Raw genomic sequence first — 14,660 nt, 5'->3', positions numbered from 1 at the left:
TTTAAATTCTTACGACTTGAAAATGCACGTTCTTTCTCCCACGCGAATAACTTCTTCATCTGCAACTACAATTGACTATTTCTGTAGAAATTTTGATGACGTTTTATGCACAGTACTCCCATCTGGTATTTCCGACCATGAAGATATTCTTGCTAAAATGTCATATAATACTGTATTGTCTTTATCTCTTATATATGGAAATAATTTTCAGCAGGAGAAATCTCAATGCTGTTTCTGCTGCTACAGCTTCGGTAAATTGGAATGCACTTGAAACGGCTTCTGACCCACTTACTTTATTTTTTCAAGTTCTGTGTGATAAGATCAATCAGTGCTTTCCTAAAATGAGGCATAAAACTAAGAAACAAAAACCACGGATTACAAGAGGCTTTAGAATTTCACCTAAAAACCTTCGTTTTTTGACTAAATTGTGCAAATATACCACAAATGAAAATATCCTTGTATATCATCAGAAATACCGTAGTCTGTACAGAAAGACAATTAAAGCAGCAAAATCTAAAACCGGAGTTGAAACCTGACATTTTAAACGACTATTATTGTGATATACCTAATATCTTGCTCAGGGGCATTCGTAGTAACATTGATCCCTTACACTATCTTTAACAAGTGTCGGTTAAGCATTATATTTTTCTTTCATCCTGTCGATCTTACCGAAGTAAAAAATGAAATCATAACACGCCTAAAAAACCATAATCATCTGGAGCTGATATCTTCGAGCTTGTTACTCTTTTTGCCTGATTCAGCCTTAAAAGCTTTAGTTTTTGCCATAAACAATTCTTTACATATTGGCATTTTTCCTTTATGTTTAAAAGAGGCAGTGGTTATCCCTCTTCATAAGGGTGGAGATTTGGATCAGCCTTGTAATTTCCGTCCCATTTCTATTTTGTCTACCCTCTCTAAGATAGTTGAAAAACTTGCAAAAAGCAGAATTTTGTCCTTTTTACATCATAATGGCATTTTGTGTGCAAATCAGTTTGGATTTCAAGCCGATAAAGGGACTCATGATGCTGTTTTTAGGTTTTTGGAGAGCGTCTATGTGTCCTTGAGTTCTGGAGAGTCATCGGCGGCAGTGTTTTGTGATCTATCCAAAGCATTTGACTGTGTGGGTCATGGAATACTGTTATCTAAGCTCGATAAATATGGTTTTAGGGGCGTAGCGTTGCGATGGCTTGAGTCCTATCTATCAAATCATACTCAGAAGGTTACAGTGTCTGGGCGTTTGTCTGCTTCTAGATCCCTTAAATGCGGCGTTCCCCAGGGTTCAGTGTTGGGACCACTGTTATTTTTACTGTATCTGGATGACTTGAGTTCACTGAAACTGCAGGGCAAGGTGGTTCAGTTTGCTGATGATACCACCATACTATGGAGCCATAAAAATTCTGATTATATTAAGACTTGTATCCTTGAAGACCTTCAGATTTTATCAGGATGGTGTGCTTCCAACAGGCTCGTGTTTGATGTAAGGAAGACGTCTATCATAGGGTTTAAGTGCGATGTTCAGGGTCTGATGTTTGACGAAAATTCCCTCTTGCAGAAAAAAGAGTGCTGCAAGTTCCTAGGAATTACCATTGATGGTCGCTTTAGGTTTAAAGATCATATTTTACATTTACCTGGAAAATTATCTTCTGGATGTTTTGCAGTAAGAATGGCAAAACAAGAGCTGGGAGGGGTGGTTGCACGTTCAGTGTACTTTTCACTTATTGAATCTCATATTCGGTATGGCTTGCCTTTTTGGGGTTTAACCAATAAGGGGCTACTTAACATTGTCTTTGTTATTCAAAAAAAAAGCAGTTAGATACCTGTATTCTGCTAAGTTAAGAGATTCTTGCAAACCCCTCTTCGTTTCTGAAAAAATCCTAACTCTTTTTTCACTCTTTATCTTAGAAACAACTGCTCTTATTCACAAAATTCCCAAACTACCCTCTGGCACTGGCCATTTGACTCGTCGTGTAAATGATGTTCCCCTACCTATTGCTACGTCTTCCCTTACCAAAAACTCTTTAATTTACATAAGTAAAAAAATGTACAATCATGTTCCTCTATGTGTTAGACATATATCGGATGTTAAGAAATTTAAAAGAGAATTAAAGACGCTTTTATTGGCTAAGGCATATTATAACCTGGACGACTTTTTTAATGATAGGTTTTAACCTTGGACATGTTGAAAAGTTTTTTTTCTCTAGTTTTGTCAACAAGTTTACCTTAATTTAGCAATTGATTGTTTTATTTATTTATCTTTAATTCAAGTATGTTCAAAAAGTTTTGTCTTCTTGTGTTTAATTTTGTTCATTGTTTTGTCAATTTTTGAAATTGTATTTTTGTTTTGTTTTTTCAGCTTGTAGGATGCTTGTACACAAGATTATTCTTACGTAATATAGCACATTTTCTTTCTTTCTTTCTTTTCTTTCAAGATGCGAACTCAAGCTGTTTTCAGTCTATTGACATAAAGTAATAAAATATTATAATAAGTGCGCTGAGGAAAACGTTCTGTTTAGTTTCCTCATAAGCATGATTCATAACAGAAACAGGTAACTCTAGTAGTTTTAACCCTAATTGTTTTTCTAGCTTAACCCAGAAAGACAAAAAGGTGGCGAAGAAGAAGAGAAGAAGAGGGAGAAGAAAAAAGAAGAATCTATAAAGATAGGAAAATGAATGGTAAAATGGACAATAAAGACCTAACAATAATTTTATTTGTATTGCCAAATATTACAATAGTTCTACATTTTTTAGAAAAAGATTGATTAAACTTAATAAAGAGACCTCTTACTTTAACAATGCATACGTTACACACATTACATACAATTACCTAATGCATTATTGCAACCTTTTTATCTGTCCTTCAACATATACGTCAATTGGATCGGCTTTATAAATACATTAACACAAGGGTAACATAACTTTATTAATTTTTTAATCTGAAAAGGAACTTAACTGACACTTTTGGCAACAAACCAAATAAAACAACATTAAACGAAAATCATTGAGATGGAATTACTTGAGGCATTTCTATTCTCGATGTGTTTACAATTTACCCAAGATTAGAAGTCGGCATTGGCGAGAAAATCTCAGAGAGATACTTATATCCACTTGAAAAATATTTTCATTTATGTTTGTTACTCTTTTAGATAAAAAATATTGTTTATATGGAAGTTTTTTTTTAACTGACTTTAACACATATCAAATGTTTTTAGATCAAAAATTTACTTTCAAGATAAATTAGTTTTATTATTTGGTGTGAGCTATAAATTCTGTCAAGAGGACTATAGAAAGGTTGTGGTCCAACAAGAAAAACGGAACCTATACGTGATAGATTTATACGCCTTTAGGCATTACGAAACAACAATATTACCATTTTTAAAAGTGGTAAATATTGGTAGAGGAGTAATAATCTAATTTTCGAACTTTTCTTGTTTTTATTTTAAATTGAGCATGAAGATTTGAGGGTTAAAAAGTATATCCAACCAGTATCAAGTGTAAACTAACAAAAACAATTTTATTTTTCTATAGATGTACATACTAGAGGTGCGTGACGTCTGGTCATAAGTGAAGCGCATTAGATCTTGTGATCTAGTGTCCTAACAGTAGGGCTCTTCAGATGTTGAGAATATCAACACTGGGCTGGCTGTAAAATCCTCGGTTTTGCATGATGTAAGTTGATTCCAGGAATCTTTTTTTTTTCCAATTCTGCTTCTTGTCTAAAGTCTTTGCTTCTTTCCAATGTATTTTGTGACCACTGATCTGTCAATCTCTCACTTTCGTGCACTAAATCTCGTATATTTGTGTTCGCAGTCTTGATGTCGAATTTTGCGACAATTCTCTTAATTTTTTTTCTTGATGTTCAGAATCGCTAAAAATCCTAAGATGCTCCAGTCGCTGTGGCTTATCTCTGCTGATTTCCTAATAGTTATCCTTTTTAGTTTGCTTGGATACCCTTTCTGCTGTAAGTCTTTGGTAATGTTTTCTATTTCCCTGTTAAGGTCAACATTGTTGCTGTTGCTGCTTAGAAAAGCTTTATATCTGCCCTAATTTCCACCTTTTTTGAAATATGACGATTGAAGTTATAGTGTAGGTATTGTCCTATGTGTATTGGTTTGCACTTGTAACTGATGTCCATTGTTATTTCCTACAAGAAAATCTTAGAAGAGCAGTGCTGACTCATAAAGTCCTCTTAGAGTTCTAGTAATATACTGTGGAAATTGTGAAAGGAGATTAGGATGGGCCGAAGAATATCAGAATTAGCAAGAGCATGAATGAGCATGCACCTGGCACGTATCGCTTTCAAACCCTTTAAGAAGTTGATAGGTGCCAAGGTGCAACTTTGATAGCTTGGGTTAAAGTTTCGAAACGTTTTCGGACTAATCGGGTTCCTATTGGAGGGTAACAACAGCAAACAAATATGAAGATCAAATTCTGGAACCCGTTGTTCTTCAACACCAGTGCTCGTTCGTATTTGGCAAGAACCGCTGGAATTTTATTGGAGCAGCACATCGATTATTTGGGATATTTTGAAAAGGCGTATTTTAAGTCAAAGCATAGTGTTATTTTCAGACAGAAAAGGAGTTGCTGAACTGTATACAAGAGCAATGGCTACAAATTGTGCAAGACGATATTGACAATTTAATTAGAACATGCCAAACGGATGTCGTTGCCCCTGTTATTAACAACAGAGGCAACAGTGATACCCTTTGTTAACAAGGTCTTTTTATTTTCTATTGGATTTTCTTGAAATTTTCTAATTTCGAATTTAGGATATTTCACTTTTTTAAATAAATAAATTTCCAAGTTTTTATTTTCTTGTCTTAATACCTTCGTCTTCTAGATCATTTTGAAGTGTATATATACAGAATTAACGAAGGGTGAAATATTTTATATAACAGTTAAACTTACCCTTGCTTTTTCCAGCTGACTGAGAGCAGCCCTTTCCTTCTCTCTTCGTAAATTTTCCTTTTCCTCGTCCAACGACAGGTCCGATGAGGGTTGAGAGTAATTTGAGTCAGCTGAGCCCTAAAACAAACATTAATTAAGCCATAAAACTTGTGATCATTATGATGTTATGATAAAAATGATCATTCACTCTCTTCATATAAAAATTGAAATATTTTTCAGGGAGGTTAAATATAACACACCATTTTTATTTTACTTACAAGAAGTTTTCTTTTATCTGACCCCTGTATTCTCTTCCATACTGATGTCATTTTAAAACACTTCGTATCAAAATTAAAAAAATTTATATTAGTTAATTATGACATTCATTGCTGTTGCAAACTAATATATCTGCAATAGAAAACTTAAAATGATATGAAAGGGTAATTTAATTAAGTTGAATAAATAGCGGTCGATAAGCTACGAGGACGTCTAAAAAGTAATTGTACATACATACAGGGAGAAATTATTTACATGAATTAGAAATATAGAGAGTTTAGTAGTAATTTGAAGCTAGTGATGTATCTCTAGGATTTATAGGGTAAACTTGGTGGCTTGTTCCAAAAAACCTATTTCACTTTTTGCTTTTATTTTAGCATAATTCATAAAAAGCATTACTTAGGCAATGTTTTATATCAAAAATAACATTACTTTTTGACACTTTGAAGTTTACGTTCGTCTTGTACACTGTTTTTTTAAATTTTTAAGCATTTTTTCACTGATTTTAGTGAAAGTTTTATTCACTATTTGTAGCATGATTTAATACAATAATAAAAATCTATCCATATATAGTGTTATCGCTCTTCGACATTCAAAATTTTCTTCTATTCTATTTTGCAATCGAGAAGTATAAAATAAATTAAAAGGAGAAAATACAGAATAGAGCTATTAAAAGGATTTTAAAATGTAACTCGTATACAATTTTATCTATACAGATTTTATTTCTATACTTTATTAGTTTATGTTTTTTTACTTTTGTCTGGTCCTAATAATTTTATTTGTTACTCTTCAATTCTATTATTTTTAATCTTTTGTTTTGTCGTTTAAGCAATATTTCTCTTTGCATACTGTACATACTGTACTTTATTGATTTTTAGTTCTTTTTGTATAATCTAACATTTTTACTTTTATTGTAAAAATTAAAACATTCCTTAATTCTTGTGCACATTATGTAGCTAGAAGACTAAAGATATATTATAATAATTATCATCTTTATGCGAGGGAAGTTTCGTGATAAACTGGTCAACGCCAAGGCTCATCGGAATGGGTGTTCAAGAACTATAAAGTCTATATTTTCTTAATAAAGTCTAGTCTGTTATGTGTCGCTGTTCTGTCTATTTGTATTGTTCTGTCTCAGAAGACTTTGAACTCAGTATTCCGAGGCACTGGATTCAGAGTGTATTTGTACGTTTCTGCTCCCTCTGCTATTAAATCCGTAATAGTATATAGATACCGTTTATCCATATTTTCGTGTCTTTCTAAATACTTCTTCTTCTCCTTCTTTCTCAATTACAATAGACTCGCGTCGACGGCCGCCCAATCTTGTTGTATATCACGGACCTACAATTTAACGTGGGTTCCGAACCACGAGTGTTGCCACGAGTGAACCCATGCCAGGATTCGAACCTGAGACCACACGATCGCATCGTGAATACTTTGCCCACGCTGCTACCGGGGTCAACTTCCAAATTCTTCGTCAGTTGAAACTTACTATATCCTACCATTAATGTATGAATGATTTTTATTGTTTCTTTGCATTTATCATCAGTCAAATTGTTTTCACGTATTATGTGTTTTCTGTAGCTCAGCGTTGGATCAACTTTGCCTTGGTGATTAATGATCCTGAAAAACTATCGTCCTCTATCGCTTTGCTGAACTATTTTTCTTCCAATTCTGTTACCGATTAAAAACTCTGGGTATCTTGGTAAAAATAGCCTAGCGGTATTTGCGTTAGGGCTGTGCTAGCCATGTTTTGTAAGTAGTGTTTTAACATTTCTATCTATTTCTTTCTTTCTTATTTAGACCTTTGGTGATCACACTTTCAAGAACCACATTTTAAGAAGTATGAAATAGCAGTGCGTGCATACGTATTTCAGAGCTTAAAACACAACTTTTTCTTGCACATACATCTGAAACGCTTGCTTAGATTGGTCATGACTTATCCCCAAAGCTGTTGCATTCACAGTTATTTACACATGAAGTACCACACTTCTTTCTATCTCTATGCGGATGCTACTGGAAAAATCTTTGACAACTTCTTTTTGCCCTTGAAGTTGGTCTGGATAGTACAAAAAAAGTATTTAGTTTTAACTGAAATGTCATATTTTAGATTATACAGTTCCCTTCTTAGACCATTGAAAGGCTAGAATTGGCATTGCCGTGAAACTATATTATATATGGGCAGTTTGTTTGCTTGCAACATTTCTGATGCAACAATGCCAAAGGCTTATGTAGATAGCATGCCTATATTAGAGAAAAAGGCGACAATATCGCAACGCCGCTCGATCGCATTGTTGATTCCACCGACACAAGTAATCTTTACCAGTGACGTCGTCAAAAAATATTTACATGATAAATAGTTATTACTTTAAATTATAAACAATATTACCGTTTATAAACTCTTTATGCGTTTTTTTAACGTACTTCATTAGAGTAAGGTTAGGTAGGTTAGGTTAGGTACTTATCTAATAAAAAGCATTTTTATGGAAATTAAATATTTTATAATTATTATAGATTTCTTAATAAGTTTTTATTATTCTTCGTTTGCGGGTAAAAAACTTATTAAAACATTTTCAAATTCTTCGATTTAACTAGAGGTACATTTTTACTTTGGATTTTTAGACTTCTATTGATCAGACCTATTTTAATGGTGCTTTCAGAATATTTAGAACTATAGGAAATCGAGACAACGAGTCTTTAACATATTGCTGAAATTTTGTATAGGTCATTTTGTTTATATCAGCAACATAAGGAAGATAATAAATATCTTAGAATAGGGCCTTGTAGTATACTCGCGTATTTAAAAATAATACATAGTATAATTTGGCTGAAGCTTGAAGTGTTGAATTTTTAATTACAACGCAATGGATTTATCAAAAAGATAATGATGAATTTTATAAAAGAGGCCCTAAACGGTCAATCGTTTGAGAAAAAGAGTGAATCAATCAATTGAGTCAATCATTGGCGGTCGCTTCAATCATCCATGAATTTTTTGATCAAAGTGCATTCCCAAAAGAGGTTTCGTATTAAACGGTACTGTTTCCGATGTTTTCCTATTTTTGTGAATTTTTAGTGGTAAAATTTCAAATATAGTGTGTTGAAACAATGGTCTCAAGTGCAGATTTAGGCTTCCTTGCTTTGACTTTAGCTGCCGTCAAGTCAAAAAAACAGAAAAAGAAGAGGACGCGAAGGTGGTCAAAACAGTGGTATAAATTAAGAAATTGCTTCACTCATGAACATTTACTCAATGTTTTGTGCAAAACAGAACCTGAAGACTACAAAAACTTCCTCAGGATGGACCAAGAAAGTTTTAGTTTTTTATTAAAATTAGTGTGGCCTAAAATAAACAAAAGACACTAATATGCGTGAAGCGATTCCTGAAACTCATAGACTTTCCATCACATTGAGGTACCTAGCTTCTGGTATGGATTTGGAAGACTTGAAGTTCATGTGCGCCATTGCTCCTCAGACTCTGGAACTTATAATAATGGAAACTTGCTCAGCAATTACCGAGGCATTAAAAGATAATATTTAGGTAAGTTTTCAAAATCTTTTTATTACACATTAAACATATTTGCATATAAAAATAAAAAAAGGAAACATAAAAATAAATTAAAGTGTCTAATTCACATTGACAAAAATGTTGAAGACAAGTCCGCCGCACTTTCTTCTTGCAAATTTTCTGCACTGGGTTGTGGTGAATGCATTACAGAAGGGGCAGAGCCTCGGGAAGAACTGTCATTGGCTTCAGGTGAAGAGTGTATTGATTGTTGTGACGGAGATGGAGAGCACATTGGTTGTTGTGTCGGAGATGGAGAGCACATTGGTTGTTGTGATGGAGATGGAGAGTACATTGGTTGTTGTGACGGAGATGGATACCACATTGTTTGTTGTAACGGAGGTGCATATAGTGCGGTGAGACAGCGCTGCCAACTATAACCTGACTGTGGTAACGCTGGAGGTTGAGAGGGTGACCAACGTGGGTGCGTTCCAAAACGCAATCCGTCCCTTGTTAAGCTACCCATTTCTGCTTCAAAAAGTACATCATTTATAATTTTTTCGGCGAACCGCTTTTGGTCTGGAAGTAACTTTTTTAGTTTTATAGCCCAACCCTTAGCTAGTATGTCCTCTTCTAGCTCAGGTCTTCTAAAATACTCTGAAGCCAGTTCCACTAGGTGCTCAGTTGGATCTGGCTGACCTTTTTTTTTCTTTGAAAAAAGCCGTGGAGTTCGGGTAGGAGTGATGGAAGCTAGTGCAGTTTTATTAGTACGGGTAGAAGCAGTACTTAAAGCAGGAAATGGCTGCGAGTCTTCAGACAACAGTGACTGCAACAAAAAACAAATAAATTAGTTAAAACAAAACTACGGAATAATAGTAAAGATGTTATGTTGTCCTATGAGTATTTGATATATATTTTTCTTTTTTTCAGATTGCAAAAACTAAAGAGGGATGGACGCAGGTTGCACAGGAATTTGAAGAAAAATTGAACTTTTATAACTGTGTAGGAAGTGTTGATGGCAAACACATATTAATCCAAAAACCCTTCAATTCGGGGTCTTACTATTATAACTATAAAGGTTCGTTTAGTATTGTGCTTATGGCGATTGTAAATGCAAATTATCATTTCATGATGATCGATGTCGGAGCAAATGGCCGAGTGTCAGATGGTGAAGTGTTGAAAAATACGTTATTTTGGCGCAGGTTGTCTGAGAATCGGCTGAATATGCCAGATTCTCGACAGTTACCAGGTACTAATAAAAAATTTCCGTATGTTTTCGTTGGTGATGAGGCTTTCCAACTGCTTCCTAATTTTACGAAGCCTTCTAATAGAGCTGTTTAACAGATGAGAAAAGGATCTTCAATTACAGATTATCCTGAGCACGCAGGATAGTCGAAAATGTGTTTGGAATACTTACAAAGAGATTCAAGGTATTCCAAAATAAATTTTAACCACATAAAGCTAGAAAAATTGTTATATTGGCATGTTGCCATTTGCACAATTACTTGTGCTTAAGAAATAGAAGGAACTATTTGCAACCACATGACGTTGATAATGCAAATTCTTCTACCGGTAGTGTGGAACCTGCTTCATGGACACAAATTTAATTAAACTTATCAACCTTTATATAATGACACCCTATATATAATTATAATGTATAATAATGGATATATATGTAATAAAAAAAACTCTTACCTCTGAAGTTTCTGTTGATGCGATTTCAATTTGTTCTTTTATAAATAAAACGTCGTTGTAATACCAGAGCGATGGTTCAGGAACATCATCCGCTGAAGCCCCAGACACCTTTCTTACTTCAATTGCCTTATATTCCCTGTTAAAATTAGTTCTCAGTATAAATTTTTTGTTTTAATTTTTGAACAGTGAAGTCCGGTTTTAACGCTTTTAAAACACCCACAATTTTTTCAAACGCCGCGCTTTTTTTATTTCTATTAAAATAGTCCTTGCTTTTCACTTTCCACAGCTCTGGGGAATCTCGATATAAATCTATTAACAAGCTTGTAAACTCACGTTCCGAATTTGTTTCGTTGTTGTCGGCCTGCGAAGAGTCATCCATGATTGCTTCTGAGCGTCTGACTGTTGGAAAAGTTGATCAAAACGCTCCTAAACGATCAAGCGTCCTCTTCAATCATTTGCGTCAATCAAACTTTTCATCAATGATTGACTCAATCGACAAACGGGTTTCTAGACGATCTATCATGCTTAATTCAATCAATTGGCGCAATCGTTTGATCAAAATGATTGACCGTTTAGGGCCTACTTTAGGATTAATGTTATCAAATGCTTTACTAAGGTCCAGAAGACTCAGGCATGTCATTAACTTCTTATCTTCATTAAATTATATACCAGCAATAAGCTTTACAATAATTCAATACAACTGCTTATTGTACTGAATTGTTTACCCAGACTAACTGCTTGGAATGCTCCGGATAAAGTCATTTGAAGTACTATCAGGTATATTTTACAATAAGCCAAAGAGTCATTATTATTTTTTCGCATGATTGCATGTTAAGTAGTATTTTGTAAATTGCGTTAGTAATTCATTATATTTTATAGTTTCAAAGGTCATAAATATCTTTTATGAGCTTTATCCCTTAATTTAATAAATATTTTAATGTCCATTAGTAACGTACGTGGGGTATATGGCCTATTCGGTAATTTTGTTAAATGCAACGGTGCATATTTTTTAATTAGATTTTTTGCATTAATATTCAAAATATCTAAGTTAATGTTAGAGTTATTTATGTGATAGATCAATTCGCGTAAAAAGCTTCTTGTTTAAAGAGAGAACTGATAATAATATTATTATAGCGTCTCTATTTTATATATTTTATGTATATTGTGTCATACTGAAAGTGAGTAAACAATGATTCATCAGTGATTGCATCAGAAAAAAATAGAGACGCAATATTTTTGATACTAAATTCATTATTTGTAATAAGTAAATCTGGAAACTAGAAGTGTTTATTACACAAACAAAATCTACTCGGCTTTTTTGTTATGTTGGGATAAACTAAATATTTCAAGACGTCTTAAAAACTGTGTTGCGATGCATCAAAATGTACCAAAATGTATATCTGATAAAAATACATTCACATGTCTCAGTAAAAAATATCAATTTCCGTACTTTTCATAGTCCAGAATTTTTGAATTAAGCTCAGTTTTACTAAGGATAAAATATAGTCATTCTGGAAAAAAAAGAGTTATTTATACAGGGTGCTTCATAAATATGGGATCAAACTTTTAGGGGTTATTCAGTGCAACAGTAGAAAACATTTGTGTATAGGTACCCATGTCCGGAAAAGTGTCACTACGGCCCTACGACGCGTTCAAATGTAGATAGACGATGAATTGCCTAAATAGGATTTAATACATTTAATTTTTGCCGTTTGTACATAATAGCAACATAACAATTGTTTAAATTGTCAATGTCAAGGTTTAAAAATTTTGGCGCTTGTGTGTTGTGTATTTTTAAAAACGATAACATTGGAGTAGTTTCTTGGCCTCCTAGGTGATCCGATTAAAGGTCGCTAGATTTTTTCCTGTGGGGACATGTAAAGTCTTATTAGGTCTACGAAACTCCAGTAGAAACAGAACGAGACTTAATTGAACGAATTATAGCAGCATCTGAAATCGTTCAAAACGAGTATCAAATTTTTAGTCAAATCCGCCGAAATCATGTACGACGTTTAAATCGGTGTAGTGGGATTTTAAACAATTATTGTGACGGTACAAACGGCAAAAATTAAATAGATTAAATCATATTTAGGCCATTTATGGTCTTTCTAAATTTTAACGCGTTTTAGGGCCGTAGTGCCGTAGTGACACTTTTCCGGACATGGGTCCCTATACTAAAATGTTTTCTACTGTTGCACTGAATAAACCCTAAAAGTTTGATCCCATAGTTCTGAAACACCCTGTATTTGTAACACTTTCTCAGGATACAGATATAATACAAGCAGATCTAGATAGGACCGGTTACATAGATCCTGTGATGCTTAGGCATGCGAGGCGTCGGATTATATATTTCTTAGTGCATCTTCACGATAGATAGAGCTCAAATGATACTAAAAGCCCTCTAGCAGAACTAAAGCGCGCAGTTGGCATTCTTGATCCTGATATCTATGTGATCATGTCAGAAGAGTTAAATTTAGTATAATTACTGAAAATCGTATTATCCTAGAGTATTTCAGCTACATGCCTCTTAAAGATTGGGTGGCATACCAGCATTATGTCTCCCTGTAAAAAGTAGGAGCTCTGGTTTTTTCTCTGATCATAAAATCCTTTAATGTGGCTGCTTGCTTACTCGGGATAGGTCGTTAGCATAGGTCTGCGTGTATAAGCCTACCGTATTTAGGTCATTGGTTAGGCTATGGACTACCAGCCACTACGAACTTGGAGATAATACTTCTTCCTCTAGGCAATCCCTTGCCGCCATGATTTTACCATACATTAAACTTGGTAAATAAATAATGCTGCGAGAGCCTCGTTTTAGTTTATCCAAGGATTCTGAAGTACAGTTTTGAATACTCGGCCAATTAGAGCAGAGAAAGTGTGGTCATACGCTCCGATATCAAATACGCAGCAAGACCAGCCTTTCAATTTCCTAGTTTTTCCTTACGAAGTAATGCAAGGCCAGGTTTGTGAATTTACTAACTTGAAATGCGTATTGTTCTACATATTATTTTCCAACTAAGTTGCCATCTTTGAGGTATTGATCAAACAATCTCTCTATTGTCGTTAGCAGAAAGAGATCTAGGAGGACCGGTCACATAGATACTGTGATGCTTAGGCATTGGAGGCGTTGGAGTATGTATATATCATAGTACAGGGCTACAATTGATTTTGTGATTCAAACGATATCTGGGAGAAGAGGTTTAACGATAGATAAGTAGATCCAGTGAAATGATATAGCCAAGGAAATTGATACTACCGAACGCTCTCCAGCAGATCCAAAATGCGTGTTCTTAATTCTGATACCTGCGTGATCATGCCAGACGAAGTTGGAATCCAGCGTTTTGCTAGAAATTATATAGTCTTTGAGTATTTCAGCTGTACGCCTAGGGTGGTGTGCCAGCATTACGTCTGGCTATATTTGGTGATCTCGGTGGCCACTCAATCAGTCCTCTTTGTCCAATGTCCAACTCTTTTGGTCTAAGTATCGATCAAACAGCGTTACTCTTCTATGATACAATGTTTTGATAGTTCCCAGTTAAGAAAATGCCAAATTTAGATAATATATATATACCGGGTAGTTCGTCGCTGAGCGGAACATAGAAAAAACCATGTAAATTTTAAGGGGGTCAATTATTGGCTTCCCTGTACATTTTATAGAAAAAATGTAAGATAACTTTTTGAAGAGACCAATCTGGTGTGCAAAGCCCTTGTGCAAAGTTTCATAAAATTTTGAATTATTCAATTAAATGTAATTGCAAAATTAGCAAATTTTCGGTTCAGGTAAAGCGGGCACCAGTAAAAAACTAGTTGAGAGTCGATCTCCTGAGTTGAACATTTACAAATACTTATTACGGTAACTTTGGACTCGAACTTATTGACAATACAACAGGGAAGCCAATAATTGACCCCCTTAAAATTTACATGGGTTTTCCTGTTTCCCATTTACATGGATGCCTTTTAAGTTACCACCAAGATTGCAAAAATATTTATTTTCTTCTTCAGGGCTACAAATTTATAGAAGAAATAATATATAATATATACAGTGGAAATTCGTTATAAGTATACCTACTACTATACACTTAATCTTCAGGTTATTTGATTTTTATAGTTTTTAAAAAAGTTACCTCTTTACAGGTTTAAAAAAGAGAATGTAAATTGGATAGCAACGTACTTTTTGGGAGAAAATCTTGAAAGAAGAGGAGGCGGTCTTTCTTTAAATCATAAAATGAAGGTATTCTTGCAATGTGTGGCCAATCCTGGATTTCAGTGTAGCTGAAGAATTGGGATTTGGGAAATTCGTTTTCGT

At 34.3% G+C, this 14,660-nt stretch overlaps 1 protein-coding gene across 14 annotated transcripts in view; it reads right to left on the bottom strand.

The window, feature by feature from the left end:
• LOC126745596 (voltage-dependent L-type calcium channel subunit beta-2) overlaps positions 1–14,660 on the bottom strand; it is a 281,586-nt gene that overhangs the window by 57,397 nt on the left and 209,529 nt on the right. For all 14 annotated transcript variants that reach the window (XM_050453523.1, XM_050453524.1, XM_050453520.1 and 11 more), the window contains one exon: positions 4,906–5,022. In XM_050453523.1, the coding sequence (XP_050309480.1) occupies positions 4,906–5,022 (117 nt within the window). The remainder of the gene's footprint in view (positions 1–4,905; positions 5,023–14,660) is intronic.

The sequence above is a fragment of the Anthonomus grandis genome, chromosome 16 (assembly GCF_022605725.1).
Source record: "Anthonomus grandis grandis chromosome 16, icAntGran1.3, whole genome shotgun sequence".
Taxonomy (NCBI): domain Eukaryota; kingdom Metazoa; phylum Arthropoda; class Insecta; order Coleoptera; family Curculionidae; genus Anthonomus; species Anthonomus grandis.
Note: the sequence above shows the minus strand (reverse complement) of the source record. Positions and strands in the feature narration are given on the sequence as shown.